The following is a 22,358-nucleotide window of genomic DNA, read 5'->3' as shown; positions in this document are numbered from 1 at the left end:
TTCTAATATAGATTATACTGAAATATTTTTTAAAAATAATCTTAAAGCTAAGGATTTATCTTCTGCTTTTAGAATTGCATGCCTTCTTTATAAAAGCGTTCCATAGGATCTTGTGAATTTCCTGCTTCCCCTGAAGGCGACATACGTCGAGCTCGATGGGAACGAACCAATCAGAGCGAGTCTCGTTCTGACGTGGTTCTCGAGCTTGACCAGCAGATGGCGGTACTCCACTTGCAGTCAATTTAGCATCTATTTTCTTTTATCTTAAATCAGTTCGAGGCATTTTGAAGAATTGGCCGTGAAGTGACACAAAGGGGATAACAGTGCCTAAAGAATCGATTAAATGTTGTGCTTAAACAACTGTGATGGTAAAAACGTGTAAAGACTGAGCGGCGGTACTTCCTGAGTTTAGGGAAGGGGCTTGGTCCCGTGCCCGCGCCGCGCGAACGCGCATCAAATTAGCATCGATGAAGTTTGTGCGAACATGGCGGACTTCCTGCCGACCAGGTCCGTGCTAAAAGTTTGTCTCCCCGTCTGCCTGCTCAACAACGGCGAGGTGGAGCAGCTGCGAAGGTCCAAGGAGATCGACAGATGCCTCTCCCGGGAGAAAACGTACGTGAAGCGGCTGGTGAAGATCCTGCTGCTCGGCGCGGGCGAGAGCGGCAAGTCGACTTTCCTCAAACAAATGCGGATCATCCACGGCCAGGACTTCGACCAGCAAGCCCGGGAGGAGTTCCGAGCCACGATATACAGCAACGTTATCAAAGGTGAGCGAAGAAAACCCGCTCCGAGCGCAGAAAGTGTCCACATGTCGGCGGAGAGGGCGCCCAGGGAGACTCGGCACACCCATAGCCAGAACCGCGTTTCTGCTCAAATCTTCCTCTTTAGGGCTCCTCCACCTCCGACCCAGCGCCACAGCAACCTTTACACATCTTTCTCTTTCTGCTGTTAAGTGTTCCTGTTTGTCAGGAGGACCGAATAACAGGGGAACTGTAATCCAACTAAACAGAGCTGGCTTTAATTTTCTCTTTCACTCTTTCATTTGGAGGAAAAATGTACAAATCTCTCATTAAAGTCTCTCATTAGAGCCATTTTACAAGCACTGCCTGCTCAGACCAGCTTTATTCTTCCTAGAAACTACAAATAAATTCAGACTAATGGAGATTGTAGCTCCTGATTTTTATTATGCTATTGGATTACATCGAAAAAACTTCTTCTGTAACCATGTGTTTTGTCTGTTAACTATCTTTTCTCCACCTTCGGCTGTGATTCCCTGTTTTTTAGGTTATGTAATTGTTTTTATGTGAGCTGTTAATTAGGAAAGCAGATTATTTGGCGCAACAGTTGAGGTTTTGAGAAGAATTTTAATACTCTTACAAGGTGAAAATGGATTCAGTGGCTCTCTAATTGTCCATATGTTCTGTGAACTGATCAATATACATTTCTGTTCAATCAATTAATCATTTCAGTCACTTTTTCCATTTCAAATCCAGCATTTTCATGATCATAAATTGGAACAATAAATAGCTGTGGACTTGGTTGGGCCATATTTAAATAGTTTCTGCTTCTTATCAACCTTTGACATTTTTCACTATATTCCCAAAACGTCAATGTCCAAATAACTTATGAATAATTGAGAAAATGGTTTCCAGATGGTTAAAACATAATATATAGACAAATGAACAGCAACAAAAAAAATCCAGTTGTGATATTTACACATTCATGAAGTAATATCAGCAAATATGAGTTTAATTTATTGTCTTATGTTCTATAGATGTACAAGAAGAGCTCAGAAGAAGTGAACACACCTTTTCTTTTAGTATTTATTTGAGGATTGCTGGTGATGTTTATCATTTTCGGACCCAGAAGCACATTTTGTTACAGTTCTGTATGTTAATAATTTAACCTGTTTCTCTGATGTAGTCGGGAAAAATGTTCTGTATACTTCTGTGTTGCTAAATCCTGATCGGCCTCAGCAGGTAATTAAACGTTCCCATGCTGGAGCAACATGAGCCCATAATCCAGAGTAAACATGGCGCTCTGGGTCTGTCCCTGTCGCCCTGCCGCCTCAGTGTCGTCCAGGTTCTCACGCTGCGTTCTCCCTGCAGGGGTCCGGGTGCTGGTGGACGCCCGGGAGAAGCTGCACATCGCGTGGGGCGACCCGGACAACCAGAAGCACGGCGACAGCCTGATGGCGTTCGACACCCGCTCGGCCAAGATGGCCAGCGGGCAGCTGGAGACGCCGCTCTTCCTGCGCTACCTGCCCGCCATCAAGGCCCTGTGGGCCGACTCGGGCATCCAGAACGCCTACGACCGCCGCCGGGAGTTCCAGCTGGTGGGTTGACCTGTGAGGGGCAGCAGTGGTGGGCAGACGCTCTGTGAGGGGGAGTTTTGAGTCGTGCTTCTGAAAATGGAAAGTGAAAGTCTTTTTTTTTTTTTTTTCCCCTCTATTTTTGGATTTGTGCGCCCCCTCGTCTCCCCTGGAGTCTCCGCGTCAGGCCGCCGCATGTCGTGTTCGGCGGTCAGACATGTGATCGAGTCAGCTTCCTGTTTACGCCTCCCGCCGCGCACGTCGCGAGGCTGCGAGACGCTCGTCCCTCAGGAGCAGCTGCAGCCCAGACCACCGTTTTACCCGTCCGGTCTGGGTCCTTCCTCCGCTCCCGTTTGGTCTGGAGCCGCCTCCAGAGCCTCCGGCGCCGTCCCGCGGTTACACAACCGCTGGAGTAGCCTCGACTCGTTGTGTGTTTGGTCATGTGACAAATTGAGAGGGACACACTTCTCCAAGTGACGCAGTGAGATGCTCAGAGAGCGTTTTTCCCGTCGACGTGGCCCTCGGCGGCGTGTTGCGGGTCTCAGGGCTTGGCAGTGTGTTGTGGCCCTTGTTGGGGGTCTCGGCGGCGTGTCGCGGCCCTCGTTGCGGGTCTCGGGTCTCGGCGGCGTCGGGACGGAAAGCAGGGAACACGTGTGATCGGAGCAGGAATGTTGATCTGCAGTTAAACAGCTTTATGCTGACAAACGGCCCCGGCTCTCCACTCGCCGCTATTTGCACACAAACACTAAGAGCGTCGTACACCTCCAGTTACACAAGAACAGGGACACACACACACACACACACACACACACTCGGCTCTTTGTGTACAGCCAGTTACTTTTCGCTTGGATTTCAACAAACTATTGTTTTATTTACTCCTGTAACTGAACAGGTGAAGCAAGCAGGAGCGTCAGAAGTTCTGAGATCTCGTATTTCCCTTCAAAATTCATTCAGTTCAACGAGGTTTTTTGTTTCAACCTTAATAATTTAAATTCAGTTTGATCTTCATATTGAATGAGTAGTTTCATTTCTCATTCAGCAGCAAATAGATTAGAATTTAACCTCGACATGGTCAACTTCCCATAATCCAGCTGCCTTTACATAAATAACTTCCAGTGGTCGAGAGAGAATAATGTTAATGCTTCTTTGTGTGTGTGTGTGTGTGTGTGTGTGTGTGTGTGTGTGTTCAGATGAGCAGTAACAACACGGCGAGGCTCAGTCTTTATGCACAGTGCTTTCAATTCTGAACAGAAGAAACATTTCTGTCACTTTCTGAACCTCAAACACAAACGAGCAGAAGCTGCCGACGACCTGAAACAATAGTAATTCTTTTTTTATATATATATATATATATATAAGTGTTATTAAGAGACAGATGTCAGCTGCAAACTTTTCCTGTAGTCAGACTGGGACGGGGATTTGTTTGCCAATATTGATTTTCATTCCGGAAGTTCTCCCTGATCGTCACCGTCTCCATCCTGCACGTCGCCTAAAGCCTGTAACGGCAGCGCGGCGTCGTCACGCTCCCCCTGCTGCCGCCGGCGAGGAGCACTTTGCTTCCCGGGAGCGGGATCTGCATCACAAACGGCCGCCGCCTCGGGGCTCCTCGTCGTCATCACTGGAAACGCGTGCATGGAGCGACGAGGTCACCAAAGGTCGCGCTGCTCTTCACATGCAGCTGATTCAACCTGGTTTCACTCCTTCTGCTTTGACAGCGTTTACACTGCAGGCGTCGCCGCAGAACGAACAGGAAAAACCTGGAAGAGTGATCGCTCTTGTTTCTCTTCTCCTTTTTTTTTCTTCTTCTTCTTTCAATCTGCACGATTCTCCCGTCAGAACCGCCTCTTCAGAAGTGACACAGCTTCGCTTCTTTTTTGTCTTTTTCTTTCTTTTGACTGCTGTGAGCGCCATGACACTCTGCTCCTCCCCAGTGTAACCTTACACACTCGCGCACACACACACACACACACACACACACACACACACACACACACACACACAGGTTTTTCAGGTCAGGTTAGTTTTTTTTTTTTTTTTATTAGATCAAAAGGTGAGAACAGAAGCTTCCAGTTGGGGAAATGGTTGGTTCACTGCGCTCCGGCTCGCCGGTGGAGTCGCACACTAATCCGCCGTTCAGGGCGTGGCATGCAAAGGTCGAGGCGCTCGCCGGTCGCGGAGAGACGACGACGACGCCGCAGCGCCGTCGGCCTCCTGCTGTGCTTCTGAAGGAATGCACCCAGGCCGCGGCTGCAGCCCGTGTCTGGACTTGTACAAACCACACAGAGCAGCGTCAGAACGGCGTCGGGGAGCGAAAGACTCCTACACACACACACACACATGCACACACACACACATGCATGCATGCATGCAAAGCCACACTTTTGCATACATCAAAGACACACGTGTTCTGCTGCTGCTTCGCTCTGTTTCCATCCTCGGGCGGGTCAGGGGGGGAAACGCTTCACGCTCTCCTGCAGGTTGTGTCGCCCTGTGTAGTAATGGTGTCATAAATGTGTCGTAAAAGTGATGAAATTAACAGAATCCCTCCTCTGTCCTGTCGCAGGGTGAGTCAGTGAAGTATTTCTTGGATGATCTGGATAAGCTCGGCGAGCCGGTAAGTTGTTTCTGCCCACGCTGAGCGTTAACGTTCGCGTTGTGCTTCATGTCGAGTTTTCACCGAGCGGCGATCTGAGCAACGTCACCAGCGCCCAACAAGCCGCAGATTAAAATTTCCTCCTTTGAATTGACATTTATGTGTAAATGCTGCCAGATCGAAGCTGAACATGAACACGCATCTTCAAGAATTAGAAGATTGGGAAAACAAAGAGTTCTTCGTGTATTTGTAAATCCAAGAAAGAGATTAGAATTGATTCTGAAACTGAAATGAGCGACTTTATCCAAATTCTACAACTCTGAACATCAGATTCAGTCTTTTCTCTGACTCAGAAACGTTTCTGTTGTGTTTGACAGACAGGTTTTAACAGATGTGTGTGTGTGTGCGTGTGTGTGCGCGCAGGATTACCTCCCCAGCCAGCAGGACATCCTGCTGGCTCGTAAACCCACCAAGGGCATCCACGAGTACGACTTCGAGGTGAAGAACGTCCCCTTCAAGATGGTGGACGTGGGCGGGCAGCGGTCGGAGCGGCGGCGCTGGTTCGAGTGCTTCGACTCCGTCACCTCCATCCTCTTCCTCGTCTCCTCCTCCGAGTACGATCAGGTGAGGACACACACACACACACACACACACACACACAGTGTAGTTGCAGTAAATATCCTTCTTCTGATTGGGATCCATGTGATTTCTTGACTAATCTAAGCCAGTCAGTGTTTGTAGTCCTGAGTAAATCTGCTTCATTTGTCATTTCGTAGCTCAGCTCTTGATGATGAAGGTTGATTTCTCCGTTTTCTTTCTGATAAATGCTGCGTCTTTCCTCCGTCGTGGCTTTGGCATGTTGGTTTTTCCCACTCTGTGCTCAGATCTGTCCCGTCGTGTTTTGGAGGAAATGCAGTATTTTGCATTCTTTCTGCACTTGCACAATCGGGATTTCCTCGCCTGGACAATATGCTGTATTGTTCTATATGTACTTTTGCCCATTCTGCTCCTGCATAGGAACAAAGTTTAGAAAAACAGACATTTATATTGTGCTGTAATTGTATTTTGAGCCTGATATTGCAACTTGTTTCATGTTTTCTGGAGTCATTTTTGCACCAAGAATCCTCATAAAAATGATTGATCTGCTTATATTTGTCACATGACTTTGTCCTGAATGAGCTGGATAGCCAGACGTTTCGGTGGCAGAACGGAGAACGGGCAGCGTCAGATGTCTGTTTTCTGACGTTCAGGAAGCTCCTCGCTGAACTGAAACTCAGGTTTTCTCTTTTGGTTTTGTCTTGCTGGAGGGAGGCCTGCAGCCTGTACGTTCCGTCTCTCGCTGCTCCTCGCCTCGTCCTGATTCCTCGTCGGGTTCGTTCCCCGTTTCCTCGCCGTTTGAACCCGTGTGGCCTCCTCCCCTAAAGCGTCCGCCGTCTCTTCCAGGTGCTGATGGAGGACCGGCAGACCAACCGGCTCCGCGAGTCGCTCAACATCTTCGAGACCATCGTCAACAACCGCGTCTTCGTCAACGTCTCCATCATCCTCTTCCTCAACAAGACGGACCTGCTGGAGGAGAAGGTGAAGAGCGTGGCGCTCAAGGACTACTTCCCGGACTACGCCGGGCCGGAGCACAGCCTGCCCGACGTGCAGGCCTTCATGGTGGAGTGCTTCCGGGCCAAGCGGCGCGACGCCACCCAGAAGCCGCTGTACCACCACTTCACCACCGCCATCAACACCGAGAACATCAAGCTGGTGTTCCGGGACGTCAAGGACACCATCCTGCACGACAACCTCAAGCAGCTCATGCTGCAATGACCCGCGGCTCCCCTGTGGACATAGAGAACCCCGCCGGGGACGGACCCCGCCCCCCCAGGGGGCGGAGCAGCCTCAGAAGAATCGCCTTCACGTGTTTTTTTTTTTATTAGTTTTTACTGTCCTCCCTGAAGAGTCGGCCCTCTTGTTGGTTCAGGATTTCAGTGGGAGGAGTCGGTCGGGCAGACTGCGGTCAGAAACGCCGTCTTGGTCCAGCAGAGCGTCTGGTCGCAGCTCCCGCCCGGCGACGGTGCTGGCGACGATCCGTCTCCAGTCCTCCAGAGGAGGGCCTGTCGGACATCCTGCTCTTCCACCTGGCTCCAGCACGGGCCGCCTGTGGGCGAGAAGACCGCCGGCAGAGGGCGAAACCACCAGACTGAACCTCCAGAGCCGCTCCGCATCATTTCCCAGGACCTGATCACTCCTCTAATCAGACCCATCGGTCTCCTCTCGCTTCTGATCGATCGGAGCGTCGAACACACAGTCAGTCCGCCGTTTTCTCAGGGTTGAATCAAAGCTGATGGTTAAGCTGATGATGTGATTGTTGAACTAACTGAATAATCTGACCTTTAATCTGGGCGGTGCCACTCAGAATCCCCCCGTCTGCCTTCTTCATTTTCAACTAGATGCCTTGTAGAGGGACGGGGACCCCCTCCCTCCCCCCCTCCCCCTCCTGTGTTGCCTGAATGTCTGTTAATAACTGTACAGAGAGTGTCTGAATATACTGTAACGGCGCGGTGGTGAGATGGACCCCGTCATGTGAGATGATCTGTTTTGGCACTGAGTCGCGTCTTTGGAACAAAAAAAACAAAGCCCTCTGTTTCATTTTCTAAATTACACAATGTGATATCTTTCTCTCTCTCTCTCTCTCTCTCTCTGTCTCTCTCTCTCTCTCTCTCTCTCTGTCTCTCTCTCGAAATGACTCGCTGAGTTGAATACTGTTCTATATTGTGAATTTGGTTTGCAGGCGCTGTTCCAATCTGCTAAGTTAAGTCGGTGCCTGGGGAAAAGAGAAAAGGCTCAGCAGAGCTCAGGTTTGTTTCCTGTAAATACTGTAATCTGTTACCTTGTAAATAATATTCAGGTTTATCTCCTTATATGTAAATGGTTGTAGAAATGACTTTTTTCCACAATTCTGAATTATTTTTTTGTTTGTTTTTCAAATCACAGCTTTTTCCAATGAAGATGATCGTTATGATGTATTTTCCTGTAATTTTTCTTCACCTTTTTTTTTAATTCATTCTCATGCCCAGTCTCATACCACTCTAACCCTCAATAAAATACTTTTCTAATGACATTACACCCGTCTTCGCTTTGTGAATCCCCCATGGATCTCTGGTGCCCTCCAAAGATGGCACTGATTCACTCTGAAGCCTGGAGCCTTTCTGTGGGGAGTTTCCATGTTCTCCCTATTCCTGACGCCAGGATATGAACAGTAGTGTGCGTGAATATGCTCTGTTCTTCTGTTTTATCAGTCAATCCTGTCGATGTGGCACTTTCCGTGCAAGGTAGTACAGTTCAAAGTGCTTCTAACATGATTTTATGTCATGTTGCATAACTTTTTTTTTTTACTGATTGCTCTTGACTCGATCTCTGTCACATACTCTTTGATGCAAACTTCAACTCAAGTACTATCGATCCACAAAGCAAGCAGATGAAGGCCAAACAACACGAATAAAGCAGAAATGTAGTTGAATAGATCCGAGGTCAAAACTTCGTGTTGTGTAAAAATTAAATCCGAATTTCATTAAGCAAAGAGCTAAAGACCAGCACTGCGCCTCATCTTAAGAAGGGGACTAATATGTCTCTCTCACATTTTCAAAGCAACGGCTCTAAAATATGTACATATGTGTAACTACAAAGCGATTCTGAAAGAAATATCTTCCTTCTTGTGGGGTATTAATGGACTCAAATCGAAAGAAAGCGGTATTTGGGGGGATTTCGAGCGAAGCCGGAAGTACGTAGAAGTGACTCATCTTACAACCAATTGACGAGCCACACCCACTAAGCGGAACTCTATGTTGACACGGAATGATTAATTGTTACTCGGCACCAAGCATCAGTTATAAAAATGTTTAGTTTGTTAAACTAGACATTGCGCGATGGGAACGATAATTATAAAAGGTTTAGTGATTTCTACTCAGGCTCCCAAAGCGCCACCCAAAAGAAGGGGGCCTTTCTGCCCCCGGTGTTGCACGTCCCCTTATCGCAACTTAGAGCACAAAAAGTGTTTAAAAGAGCCAGAAATAGAATTAATGTGCCAACCAAGGACAACCGGATAAGTTTTCTTTTCCGAATTTTCCTCACGTTTGTCTTGAGCGGTGAAATCAGGCTGAATGAAGCAGAATGAGCTCCGGTAAGTGTCAGGAATGAAATGACCCCACGTGGGTCATCAGCAACAAACACACGCTGTGTGTGTGTCTTTTTATTTGACAAGTGAGCACGGGTGCATTATAAATTAATGCACATCCCTCAAAATATGGAGGTCACGCCTGTAAGTTATATAAATGGGAAATTCTTGAACGTGCAGTTGACTGTATGAAGTCATTGCTTTGCAAGAACTAACCTATGTTGTACGTGTTATTGTTATTTATTACACGTATTTTTCACGTCTTACTTTGTTCAGTCTTGATTCGAGTTTTTAAGATATAACCTGCAAAATGAGTCAGTGTTGCTTTTGTCGCAAAGTTTGAATTATTTTCTACCTTAAGAAATTGTGCCAGCATTTAAAAGCAATTTCTCAAAAACGTCCTGTCCAGGGATCCAGTCCCAGGAAACATGCAGAAATAAGAGTGTAATCAAGATTAACACCTCTTCAGATTACATTCGGGGGGAAAATGACATTAATTTGATTTGTAACCTCTCAAAGTTGTGGTCAAATATCTTTTGTGTTTCCATGGTAACAGTTTTGGGTCAGGTTGTGGAACATATGATTTGATGATAGATATCAAACATCAATTTTTTTTTAGATAATAAAAAGAGTTCTCTGTCTATTGTTTATTTCATGTCAACAGTCTGTCGATGGTTTGATCTAAATAACGGCGGTTTTGTTCGTCTGCACAGAGGTTTGTCCGTTCTGTGGGAAATCATACAAAAGGCTGAAAACTCACCTGCCGCACTGCAAAGCAGCCCCGAACTCCAAAACCCCTCCGAGCAAACGCAGTGGGTCCAGATCGTCGTCCCCGGTGGCTGCAGGCGTCCCAGCAGAGAGGGGACAGACGGTCCCCGTGTCCCCTTCAGAGACGCCGCGGCCGTCTTCACCCCTGATCGCCGCCTCTCCATCAACCAAGAAGAAGAAACCGAAGTCAGCTGATCAGCTGCAGGCCGCCACGTCTCCACCTCCACACCCCGATGCGCCCAAGAAAAAGACAAGTCTCCGAGAACTGATCGAAGCTGCGAAGTCCAGCCGGGTCTCAGGAGGAACTCCTGAAGAACCGCTTTTATTTTCACCTCTGAGACCCAGAACCGCCTCTCAGACCAAAACCCGATCAGACAAAGAGAGTCTGCAGTTTGTTTCTGCAGAAACGAAACGGCAAGATGCACCAAAGAAGACGGCGTCCAAAGAAAGAAAGACGAAAGTGGACGACCGAAGCGTCAGACCAGGCGGAAGAGACCCGTTCTGGGTGAGTGAGGAGGATCTGACGGTCAGGCTGAACCCGGGAGGCCGAGCGCCGGTGAGCGCTACCCTCCAGAACGTCAAGGCCACGCTGGGCCGCGCTCACGGCACCCGCCGGCCTGGATCTGGATCTGGGTCTGGGTCTGGATCTGGATCTGCTGACAGTCTGAGCAGCAGGATCCGGCTGGATGCAACTCTGCGGGACCAGCTGGAACCGACCGGGAACCAAGAGCCAAAGTCTGAGCAGCCGCGTCCTCAGAGAGGCACACTCCCCCCGGCGGGGCTCCTCGCTACGGCCCCGGCCCCGGCCCCGGCCCCGGCCCCGGCCCCGGCCCCGGCCCCGGCCCCGGCCCCGGCCCCGGCCCCCGGTCAGCGGCTCCTCGGCCCTGTGGGGGCGGAGCCTCTGCAGCTGGACACCCAGAAACCAAACACAGCTGAGGAGCCAGAAGGTCAGGATTCAAACCACGACCGCGCTGTTTCCACCGCATCACTGTTCGTTTAGTTTAAAGGAATTTATCGATCAATCAAACTTTATTTATAAGACTCTTTTGATATAAAAACAACAGCTCAAAGTGTGTTACAGTAATAATTCGCCGTCTCGGTGTGTTTGCTGACTGTCTTCCGTGTCCAGCCGCCGTGGCGCGGCGCCGTCTGGGACAGGTGAAGCTGAGGGAGCTGCCCGAGTGGCTGGCCGGCAGGACGCCCGGCCGACCCTCAGAGGTCGCCCAGATGCTGCAGAGAGGTCAGCGCCGCGGCCGTCTCGCAGTAAGAAACCCCAGCAGGCCCCGTCCTGACGCTCTGCTCTCCCTGCGCCGCCCAGGCTGGCGCTGGTACTACCGCAGGTACATCGACGTGAAGAAAGGGGGCGTGGCCGGCGTGGGGATGCTGCTGGCGGGATACTGCACGCTGAGCTACATCTGGACCTACCCTCATACCAGTGAGTGTGTGGAGCAGCGCTGTGACACCATGGGTCCCACTCCTCTTCAAATCCTGAACTTTTGTTTTCCAGAGCTGGACCGCTGGAGGAAATACCACTGACGTCCGGAGGAATGAGGCTTTATGAACCTGCCGTGGAGGAAGATTGTTTTTAGATATCAATCATCCTAATATTTAATTTGCGCATGATTTATAAGGCAAAAACTCTGAAGATAAGACTGAAGAAATATTTGAAGTTTTTGGAAAGTGGGCATTAAAGCTGTGACCTCAGAGGTTCACTGGAAGAACCAGGAGATTTCATTAAAACGAATCTTTGGACGTGTTTGAATGTGTTTGGAGTCTTGTTCAGGAGAAAGTGGCGTGACGGTCATGTGACTGGAGCTCAGCCTCACTGTATACCTACCCTCTCAGGCTGGGGTGTCAAACATGAGGCCCGTGGGCCAAAACCGGCCCACAAGAGGCTCCAGTCTGGCCCGGCAAACCACCAAGCAAATGATGAAAATTGACTTTTTTTTGTTTTGTTTTTGTTTTTACCAGATTTGAGTAGCAGACCAAACACTGGAGTTGCTGCCATAAGAGAGAAGCGCCTCGCTGCTCCGAGCCAGGCTGTCAGGGTGAGTTAGGAAAACTTTAAAGCAAAACGCGACAGCGGCAGACAGAGGAGAACGTTTTTATACATTTCACTGTATTTTGTTCAGATTATGTCATTTTTGGTGGTCGCTGTTTGGTTTTGTGAAAATATGGACATCTTCATCACATAGTCTAAGAAAAACATCAAAGATTAAATTTAAAGGTTATTACGGAGCTATTTTAAGATGAACTCCAGCTACATGTGACCCCTGACCCCTGAACTCAAATGTTTGACACCCCTGCCTGGAGCGGTCTCGTCACATCCTTGAGAAATTCAGAACTTTTCTAAACCGCCACACGCTGATGTTTCCTCTCGGTCAGTGTTATTGCCACGTTTCCGCTCCGTGTGGAGTTTCCACGTCGTCGTCTGGTGAACTGACTGTTGATTGACCTCTGACCTGTGCAGGGTGAACTCTGCCTCCACTCATTATCACGGCTGGATTTCTTCTCATTTTCTGTGAACAGCTGTGTGTTTTCTGCGAGGCTCCGCGGCTCTGGTTCCAGCGTGCTCGGGCCCCGCCGTGCCCCCCGGCCTCCACTAGGTGTCGCCGGTGGGTCGTGCAGCTCCCCCTCTCTGGGTTGGCCGGACTGAAGTCTGCTATGCCGGGTTTTCTCAGCTCCTTTTGTGCAGAAGCAGGCAGGATTACAGGGAAGCAGCAGATTTCAGAGCGTGATAAAGTGAGGCTGTGGCGGCCGTGATGCCGGGCAACACGGAATCCCCGTGTCCGTGAAGAGATGCTATCGGTGGAGGCAGAGGCTGGGGTTTTTTCTTTACTGTGATTATGCATGCTTCAGTGTGTGAAGCCTCTCAGAACTGAAGGAGGCTCCGGGCCGGACGGCACCGCTCCAGTTTCTAACACAACACAATAAAAAAGAACTTCTTTTTTTTTTTTTTTTTTCCAACATTCGTGTTTGAGTTTTTTTTGTACTCCATACAAAAATTATAAATACTCTGTTCAGCTTTTCGTTTTTATACAAAAAAAACAACAAACCGTACAAATCAAACGGGACAAGAAACAGTGGAAATGCAGGCAGAGCGAGAGACGGCCTGGACCTCCGCTCTATGCATCCAGAACAATGTGGATTCACTGTGTCCTAGAACACGTCTTTGTGGATGGAGGCACAAAATCTTGCAGCAAACCGCTTGAAAATCTCCCTCGGCCCTCACTGGTCACTGCAGACGGCCCAGTGTCCCCTGGCGTGGAGGAAAGGCTGCGGCGGCCGCTGGCACTCAGACAAATGAGTTTCCTCTCCGCTTTCAAAAAGGCCTTCGGCCGACTGCGGTCGCCTGTTAGACGTGTTGGTTCTGTCCAGAACGGACCCTGCCTCAGCTCTGGTCCCGGGTCGGGTTTGGCAGAAGATTCCTCGTCTTCACAACGTTTGCTCCAAAAAAAAAAAACCAAAGTAAACAAAATGCAATTTGGACGAAAGTCTTCATTGAAATGTTTTATCACAGTAAAAAGTTTTAGCTCTGACAATGAAGGGATTCATTCGCCGTGGTAAACGGGGGGCCGGTCTGGATCTCAGCTGGATTCCGGACCGGGCCGGACTGGACCGGACCGGACCGGTCTCTCAGGTCAGTTTTGGTTGTGCTGATGAGAACATGAAGAGTGAGCGATGCTTGAAAAGATGGACGTGAGGCAGAGGCGGGTGCTGCTGCTCCCAGGAGAGAGAGAGAGAGAGAGTGTGTGTGAGTGTGTGAGTGTGTGTGTGTGTGAGAGAGATTGTCCTGCCTTTGCCCGCAGCCAGCTGGCATCAGACCCCCAAATCTGGACGGATCAGGAGCGCCCACCTCTGTCTCCAACAGTCCAGGTACATTACAGTCACTGGTCAGTGTGTGTGAATGCAGAGCAACACACACACACACACACACACACACACACACAGAATGTAAATCATACAGATATGGATGTAGAACAATATGCAGAAGGCAGACGAACAGCGATCGTCCCGTTTCAGCATTTCAACACCTCAAAACAGGAAGTCTTTTTTTTTTTTTTATTCAAAAACTGAAAAAAAATCTAAATGAAAAGATTTATTCTAACATATTTTCCTCAATCTGAGGATTTTTAGCTCCACTGACACAAACTCAGTGGTCTGGATCAGCATCTGTCCTGTCTGTCGGGACTTGCATACCTTTAAGGTATAAAAAAAAAAGTAAAGAAAACGTGACTTGAGCTGGAAAAGTGTGTTTATGTGACGTGTGTGATGATTTCTAGTGTCGTGGAAGGAGGTCGTCCTTGTTGCAGGCAGACAGGTTTTGGTTTTGTTCCAAACATTCAAGTTCAGTTCAGCCTCAAACTCACTGAAGTCGTGACGCCAGATGAAACGTCTTTAGTGCAACTAGTCCGAGTGAAAGTGTTTCTATCCGACAGGAAGTCTACAGCCGTGACGCAGCAGGCATCTTAAAGGAGACCTGAACCGTCTGACTTGAAGTGATGAGGTTAAAGTAACTGCTCCTTCTTCTGACAGCTGAAAGGATGACGGGGCTGGTGTCAAATTACCAGGACTGAGTGGTGTCCCTCAGCGGGCCGAGTGAGAACATTTAGAACTATTTAAAGACTCGTGAAAATGTGCGAAACAGGTCTCCTTTAACATACTGTACAAACAGAAAATGAGTGAAATGATATTTTTTGAATAGATCTTCTTCATGTAAACACTTCCATATAAAACCTCCGATAGGCACAGAGTCGCCACCTCGTCCCTCCTCCCCCGCCCGGTGTGAGGAGCGGGAGGTCAAACTGGCACTGATCGATAACTCGAGTGTCAAGAGAGGAAAACTCTTCCTCCAGAGCCCAGCTGCAGTTTGAAAATAAGGTGAAAACATATAAAACGACATTTAGAATCTGTCAGTCCGTGGGCATTGCACACATTCCCGGATCTTTACAGGTAACTGCAAGTGCTTCTGTTCAACCCCCCACCCCCCCCCACCCCCACCCGACGACCCCCGAGAAAACTACATACATGCTACATGACTGCGTGTGACGAGCGTCGGAGAGCTGGAGGAAGAGTGGACCTCTCTGCACACAGCGTTACAAGCAGGAAACAGGAACCATCGATCCGGAGCGTCGGTCTTAACATTCCAGGATGCTGTTGACGGCGGCCTCCAGGGCAGAGTCGGTGTCCGAGTGGGGCGGCGAGCCCAGCTGGGGTGTGTAGGGGGGCCGCGTGGGGCTGGGGGAGCCCTGGTAGTGCGTCTGCCCCCCCAGCGCCGCCGCGAAGCTGGAGGGTTTCCCCTGGGGGAGGCTGCCGGGTCCGTACTGCTGCTGGGAGCGCTTCAGCTCCAGAGCGCTCTTGGTTTCTAGATATGGTTTGTGGGGTCTCTCTGCTGAGCCCGTCTCCCCGCCCCCGCCCCCTCCGGGGTCTCCGTACCCGGGCTGGGGGTCTGTCCTGTACGGAGACTCTGAGGAGTCTTGTTCTGATCGAGGCCAATGACAGCCAGACGCCGCCTGAGGAGGAGGAGGAGGAGGAGGAGGGTCCTGGAAGAGTTTGGACTTCATCCCACAGCAGAAGTCCTCCAAGAAGCTGTCTGCGAAAACAGAAGAAGAAAAATAACTGCAAAACAAATCCTCACCCGAACACAGGTTTGGCTGCGGCTCGTGTCTCGGTACCTGGATCCACCAGCACCATGCGCTTGTCTTGGGTCAGGTTGCCACGCTCCTCCTGGTTGAAGGTCCTGTCGATCATCACGATTTCCGACGACGGACTGGAACGCTGCGGGGCCAGGAGAGGAAACCGGTCAGTCCGCTGCCCGTTTTTACCCGACACTCGCCCATGCACTCGCCTCACCTCGGACTCCACCATGAGGAGCCGCCGGTATTTGTTCACCATGGCGTGAGTCCGACTCAGCACCTGGGCTGCAACCGCCTCGAATTCCTCGTCCACTGAAAGTCAGGAAACAACAGTGTGACGCGGAGCTACTCTCTGATTGGCCCGTGAATGTGGGCGTGTCTCCGGTCTGTACCCTGTGAGAACTCGTCCTGGCTGGGCGGCGCTCCCTGGAACACGTGATAAGGCAGCAGTCTTTCCAGCGCGTCGTCAATCGACCGAAACTGGCATCGATCCGGGTTCTGAACTGCAGCGTGATCCCTTCGCACCTGTTGTAGGATCCTTTTAAATTAACAGAAGTTATGAGTTTATTCATCTGGAGCGCGTCACCAAACTGGACAGACGTGAATATTTAAAGAAGACTCACATTTCTGCTCTTGTGAGTGGCTGAGCGACGGGCCTCTTCTGTGCAGGAAAGAGTGCAAAGTGAGAATAATTCCACTGGGATATTTCCTGTCTGCTTCCACTGTGATAAAATTTACTCAAACAAGTGAAAGAAATTCTGAACATACCTCAGAATTCAGTGCTGCAGCTGGTGGCATGGTTTTCATTACTTAGGAAAATCATCCAAATAAAGCAATTAGATCAACTTACAGCAGAATGCACTCAGACAGAAAATACATAAAAAAACTATCACACAAATGCATACAAGCATTTCTTACCGTGGATGTTGCTGAGATGTGCCTGAGGTGAGGAAACAAAATCAGAAGAATATAGTTAGAGGTCAGGTCAAAGTGAATAATGCAGTAAAAATGATGGGTCAGTATCCACACCTGTTTGTAGTCCTGCTGCTGTTCCTGCATCACACTACCCGGTAGCGGTGACAGAGAAGTGCAGTTTGGAGTTTGCGTCACCAGCAGGCGCTGCACAGGACTGGCAGACACTTGGCCCTGACTGCCGATCCCGACCGCCGCCGGCCCGACCAGAGTCAGGCGCCCGGGCGCGCTGGGCGTCTGAACGGGGACGGAGCTCGCACAGGACACTCCGGTCCACGCCTGCGCCGCGCCCCCTCCGACCTGACCCCCGCTCACGATTCCCTGGTTCAGGATGAGCTGACCGCCGGCGGGCGTGGCGAAGTTCTGCCCCGCGACGATCTGCACGGCGCTCTGACCGGCGATCAGGGCGCCGGAGCCGGGCTCGGCGGGGCCGTTGGGGACGGCGCTGGACGGAGTGAGCGCCAGTGACCCGGGGAGCAGGAACTGTCCGGGCGCCACGTTCGGCTGCTGCTGCGGCTCTGAGGGCGGCTGCACCACGATGGAGCCATTGGCCGCGTACTGTCCACCCGGAGGGGCGGCGGTGGCGTTCACTACGTTAGCCATGGTGGTGGGGGTGGGCTGGAGACCGAGGCTGTAGACAGTCTGAGCTCCGGTCTGAAGGGGTTTGGGCTGGATTGGTCTGACCAGGGTCTGCGTTCCTCCCGGGCCTCTCTGGATGATGATGTTTTGAAGGGGGATATTTTTGAAGGGCAAGCCAACTTGCCCCTGGGTGGGGGCAAACACCTGCCCTGCAGTCACCGTCCCCGTCGGAGCGACGGACACCCCCGGCCTCAGCACGATCTGAGGAGTCCTTTCCAGGTTGCTCAGAGTCATCACGCTGCCGGTCGCTCCGAACGAGCCCAGCACCTGGATGTGCTGGGTGGAGCCGTTGGGCAGTGGAGACATTCCTTGCAGGAGCTGGCCTGCAGGGAAGGCGGCCGTCGCCGTGGTGACGACACCCACGCCGCCTCCGTAACCCCCAGAAACCAGCTGGGAGGAGAAGGGGACGGGGGCCTGCACCAGTGTGGGGGCGGGCTGGGAGTCCAGCAGGGCCTCCTGGGCCAGCGTCTGCTCCGTGATGTCCGCCTCCATGAGGGACTTCTGCAGGATGTCGAAGGGCTGGTCCTCGCCGCCCAGGTCCACCCCGCCCGGGGAGGTCCCAGACCCCAGCTCGTCCTCGATAAATGAGAGGCTGCCAGACAGCTGGAGGCCTGCCTCGGCTGCATCGTCTCCAAATTCCTCCATCGTAGAAGAGCCATCCTTGAGGCCGGTGTTGGAGCTGGTCTGATGGAATACATCACAAGAAGGAAGTGAGCAGGACGTTTCCCAAAAGAAGAAAATATACAAAAATGAGTTTAAGCATTTGTTACTACTGATGTAGAGGAGAAATTTCAGCTTGACATAGCTTTCTAAAGTTTCATGTGACTGGACACTGAGCAAACCACGAAAATGACACTTCTACTCCAATCCTCTGAAAAGCCTGGGAAAACACTGTGCTCAAAAACTAAGCCATCATCAATAAGCAAATCTCCAATCGGAGGCTCTAATCTGCTTATGTTCCGGTCGCATCCAGGTAATCATCAGTCCACTCACTGTGTCATTTGCAAAAAACGATCCGTCTGACCCATAAGCTGCATTTGTCACATCATCCTCTTCAATCTGCATGGGTGGAAAAACAACGAGAATTCAAACGTACTGAAGTCAGCGGGATTAATATATGAACCAGGTTGATGTGTAGGTGGGAAGCTAGTGAAACAAGCAGGAGTCGCTTCACTCACAGACTTGCTGTTGCTGCCGTGGAGGTAATCATTGAGTGCGTCCACATCTCTGACGAGGGGAAAGAAAAGACTTTAAAGGGTGTAGCACACTTATGTGTCCTCATGACTGTGAGAATTTAGTGGAAAATACTTATGTGTCTAATCAGCTGTGAAAAAAGGAATATTTCATTCCAGAGTTTAACAAAACAGCAATCATGTTTGCAGATGTTTGAATTCAAAAAGGAGAAATGTTGATGTTGTCGGACTTAAATGAACTGTTGAACTCATGCTGTTTATTTGTGTTGGGTATTTCATTCTTTCTTTTTACCCTAATATATCCAGAAGACGGCGATCGTCCTCATCATCCATGACACCTGAAAAAGTATGAAGGAATAGCAGTTGAGGACATAGAAAGGTGCGGCTCTGTCTGAGTTCACTCTGCTGTCGTGATTCTTTGAATGTTTGCTGCGGGAGTGTGCTACACTCACAGATTTCCAGCAGGAAGCATGAATTCAGTCATTTAACACCCTTTCTTTCCTGTTGGAGGTCTGGGCTGCGGGGCGAGAAACTAGTTTAGAGATACTGCAAAACGAGGAGATGGAGGAGTGTGAGGAATGTGACACAGAAAATAGATGAGCGTGTGAAATAGGGGTGTGGAAGAGTGTGTGTGTGTGTGTGTGTGTGTGTCGGGGGTGTAATCCAGTGCATAAGGGCAGCATGGCCTTCATTCCCACCCATTTACACTCCTCTGCCGTTCCACATTGGCAGCCCTTTGTGTCTGCACAGTGAAAATGGGCATTCAGCTGTAAATGACTCCAGCCAGAGGTTGTTGCATTACAGTATGTGTTGGTTAAACGTTGCCTACAATTTAACCTGGATGAAAACAGTCAGATCGGTGATGGTGTGTTATAGTATGAATTTGTAAAATGTTGCCATTAAGTTTTTGTTCATGCAACACGAAGCACATGCTGAGAAACTGTTGGAATACGTGTGGATCGGGATCGTGTGAGGCTGGGGTGGTGGTTGTTGTTTGTGTGCAGGGAGCCTTCTTTGTTGTGTATTCCTGCTACAAAATGGCTGTTCGTGCTGCAGGCTGCCTGTCGAGCAGAGCCAGGCTCAGCCTCCATCTTTGATTCAGAGAGAACAAAGACTTTCTGCACCAGAAAACAACCAGAGAGACGCTGGAATTAAACTGAATAACCTCAACTACAGCTTATATTCCGTTCCACTACGAGCTGGAGGCTGCGCTGTGCTTAAAAAGTTTATAGGAAAGAACATTCTTAAACACAAGTATACGATTAAATGGCATTTTATTAAAAAAAAAACAAATCAGGTGAGCTACTGGACTGTTGATTCAGCCGAGAACAAAGAAAACCCCACTGCCTTGACGATAACTGGACAGAAACGCGACAAAATCAAACGTTTAATCAGGTTAAACCTGAAAAACGGAGTAAACTACGCGTTAAAAACAAAACAAAACAATCGGGTATTTCGTCTGGTTTTGAATAAAAACACTAATCATCATCGCTTTCGATTCAATACAGTCGTCTTTTTGGAAAGAGTGAAGGATTTAGAGCTAAAAAATGCCCTGAACGTCGGAGGTCCGCCCTAGCATGGGCGGCTCGGCGGAAGCTAGTCCCGCTGCCCGGGCTGCCGCGGTGCCTCCGCCGGGTCATGGCTGAATAATACAAACAGAGAGAGAAGGGAAAGGACGGGCGATGTTCAGCCTGCTGCGAGTTTTATTTCCAAAAATAGACCGAATCGACAGAAAGATAATCGCATTCGAGCAGGAGCGGACGACGCAGACGCGCAGCTCTCCCCTCTCCTCCGTCGGGGGGGAAGGCTTCATTTGTCCTCGGCGTGGAGGCGAGAGAAACGGGTCGCCTCAGCGCGGATGTACCCGGGGCGAGGCGCTCGGATCCGGGGCTTTCTCTCCTCCGTGACTCCCGGTCCGGAGCGGGCGCCATGTCGCCGCGGGCTGACCCTTCTCCCCGCCGGCCTGTGCTGGGTTAGCTAGCCGCGGTGTCGACGACGCGTGCGGCTGAAAAAAACAGCGACGGCGAGAAAACGCCGAAAGGGCGAAAGGAGAAAACCGCGCCGAGCCATAAATATTTATCCCGATTAGCATAACATAAAGACGACTCGAAGAGGCAAACCCTTTTTTTACTCCTGTCTCACTCCTCTTGAAACCCAATATCTCCATTTGGCAACTTTTAATTTGCTCCCCCTCCTTCTCCTCCTCCTCCTTCTTCTCCCTCTCCCACTCATATATTTTCTCAGTGTCCCTGTTCTGTCTCGGATAGATTTTTCTCTCCGCTCAGACTCTCTTCCCTCCCTGAAGGAAGGGAGGAAGGAGGCTGTGTGTGTTTTTTCCTTGAAATTTTTATCACAAAATTATAATACACTCAAAGGGAAACTCACCGTCATGAAAAAGCAGTGCCTTGTCTACGGGGTTTCCTCGCCATCGCCGCACGGGTCGTCGGGGCAGCGCACACACCGAATCCAGCAGTCCTCAGAGGCGAACCCGCCGCCCCGTTCATTTCAGCCGGGAGAGCGCACAAACCGCGACATTAAACACTCTTAATTCACACCATTTATTTTCCCCCTTCACCATGCCCGTGAATTACAGGTAAATATTATTAGAATTAATCATTACCCACAACAAGGGGGGCGGGCCAGGGGAGGGAGCCACACCTTGTTGTGGCTCAGGTAGGAGAAAAGTTAAGTTTCTGCTTGAGTGGTATAAGAATGTCATTAATTATTAAATACACATCTGAAAAACAAATTCTGATCCAACTAAAGTAAGATCTGTGACAAATATGAAATGACCACATGACTTTAAATCTCTTAGCAACAATGGAACCGGAAAATGAGCAAACGGCATCAAACACCTTTTATATACAGACCAATTACAGCTGGAGTTAGATAGAACAACAAAACAGTATCATAACAACCTTTAAATTTAAGCTTAAATGCAAAGTACACATGACAAAAATGCAGATATTTTTACATCTAAAATGGCTACAATCTCGATATAAAGGAAACTGATTTGAATAATACTTTGTGTTGCAAAATACAGTCAGCATTATGCATGTTTTTCCAAACTGACCCTGACAGCACGGCTTTCTGGCTAATGCTCATTAGCTAACTTTCATGGCAGCATCACCAACATCTCAGCTCTGGTCTTAGTGCTGTGTTGTTGTGTCAACTACTCCTGAAAATATTGTTTTGAAAAAGTCAGTGATTTCTTTGAAATTATTACAATTTGCTTGGTGGTTTGGTGGGCCGAATTTTAGTCACTTATTGGCCAATTTTGGACCACAGGCCTTATGTTTAATACACCTGATCTAAAATAATCACCCATTAAACAATGATCCTAACAACATCTGAAAAGAACTACAGATTGCATTTAAAAAGAAATTACTTTTTCTCACAGACTTTATAAGTCTTTATGAAAGATTTAATGTTATTCATAGTTAGCACATACTGGCAGCAGTGGGCTGTCACAGGTCACAGGGCCTGCTGGGAACCACAGCAGTACCCTGCTGAACATCAAACATGCAACAAAAACAAGGCAACTCCTTTAACCCGGACCACCACTGCACTGGAATGTAAAAATTCCAAATATGCAGCTCAGTTGTATTCCACTTCTAAGGTTACAGGTTTCATAAATATCAATATGAATGGGAAACCATTAACAATCAATAATTTGTAAAAACCAACAAAAAGTTTTTTTCAACAGGCTTAATGAGAACAGAAACAGGAACTTTGTCAAAAAGGGAACAAAAGCATGTTGAACATTTCCAGGTTAATTAGTTGGATAAACAAAATTGTGTTTTTAGTCACTGATTTTTCTACTTTGAAGGTCCTGGACATATAGGGGCACTTTTAATATTTTATTTTATTTTATTTTATTTTATTTTATTTTATTTTATTTTATTTTATTTTATTTTATTTATAGAAAATGTTAAAAGTTCAACGTTTTGTTTTCTTTTTTTTTTGTTTGTTTTTTAATTCCAGTCAGCGTCCAGGTGCACTTCCTGCTGTTCGCCTCCCCTGCAGCAGGTGGCGGAAAACATTTATCTTTCAGTCCGTTGAACCCATGAAGAAGAAACACTTC

At 49.0% G+C, this 22,358-nt stretch overlaps 3 protein-coding genes across 7 annotated transcripts; 2 read left to right on the top strand and 1 right to left on the bottom strand.

Annotated features, from left to right (window-relative positions):
- The first annotated feature begins 392 nt into the window (after nt 1–392).
- Nucleotides 393–7,515, top strand: LOC115393429 (guanine nucleotide-binding protein subunit alpha-13). Its single transcript, XM_030098414.1, has 5 exons — nt 393–767; nt 2,109–2,335; nt 4,875–4,925; nt 5,328–5,528; nt 6,348–7,515. Exons 1-5 carry the CDS (start codon nt 485–487, stop codon nt 6,717–6,719), a joined length of 1,134 nt encoding a protein of 377 aa, XP_029954274.1. The 5' UTR covers nt 393–484; the 3' UTR covers nt 6,720–7,515.
- Nucleotides 7,516–8,899: 1,384 nt separating this feature from the next.
- LOC115393139 (CASP-like protein 4A1) lies at nt 8,900–22,351 on the top strand. 4 transcript variants are annotated; one of them, XR_003931925.1, is made up of 6 exons: nt 8,900–9,072; nt 9,780–10,781; nt 10,964–11,074; nt 11,153–11,269; nt 11,342–11,882; nt 22,259–22,351. XR_003931925.1 is itself a non-coding variant. In XM_030097990.1 (6 exons), exons 1-6 carry the CDS (start codon nt 9,063–9,065, stop codon nt 11,368–11,370), a joined length of 1,215 nt encoding a protein of 404 aa, XP_029953850.1. In that variant the 5' UTR covers nt 8,900–9,062; the 3' UTR covers nt 11,371–12,750. The 4 variants fall into 4 exon arrangements, 2 of the variants coding, with proteins under 2 accessions (XP_029953850.1, XP_029953849.1); XR_003931924.1 differs by lacking the exon at nt 22,259–22,351 and adding an exon at nt 12,364–12,750; XM_030097990.1 differs by lacking the exon at nt 22,259–22,351 and having other exon boundaries at nt 9,780–10,625; nt 10,680–10,781; nt 11,342–12,750.
- bicral (BICRA like chromatin remodeling complex associated protein) lies at nt 13,885–20,787 on the bottom strand. 2 transcript variants are annotated; one of them, XM_030097986.1, is made up of 13 exons: nt 20,660–20,787; nt 18,727–18,791; nt 18,567–18,612; nt 18,260–18,308; nt 18,075–18,140; nt 16,500–17,765; nt 16,389–16,410; nt 16,239–16,279; nt 16,094–16,131; nt 15,863–16,008; nt 15,688–15,782; nt 15,510–15,612; nt 13,885–15,427 (listed from the first exon to the last, which is right to left on the bottom strand). In XM_030097986.1, the coding sequence occupies exons 3-13, from the start codon at nt 18,605–18,607 to the stop codon at nt 14,973–14,975; spliced, it is 2,322 nt and encodes a 773-aa protein (XP_029953846.1). In that variant the 5' UTR covers nt 18,608–18,612; nt 18,727–18,791; nt 20,660–20,787; the 3' UTR covers nt 13,885–14,972. The 2 variants fall into 2 exon arrangements, with proteins under 2 accessions (XP_029953846.1, XP_029953848.1); XM_030097988.1 differs by lacking the exon at nt 20,660–20,787 and having other exon boundaries at nt 18,727–19,458.
- Nucleotides 22,352–22,358: the final 7 nt, after the last annotated feature.

This window comes from Salarias fasciatus, chromosome 8 (genome assembly GCF_902148845.1).
Source record: "Salarias fasciatus chromosome 8, fSalaFa1.1, whole genome shotgun sequence".
NCBI classification, from domain to species: Eukaryota; Metazoa; Chordata; class Actinopteri; order Blenniiformes; family Blenniidae; genus Salarias; species Salarias fasciatus.
Note: the sequence above shows the minus strand (reverse complement) of the source record. Positions and strands in the feature narration are given on the sequence as shown.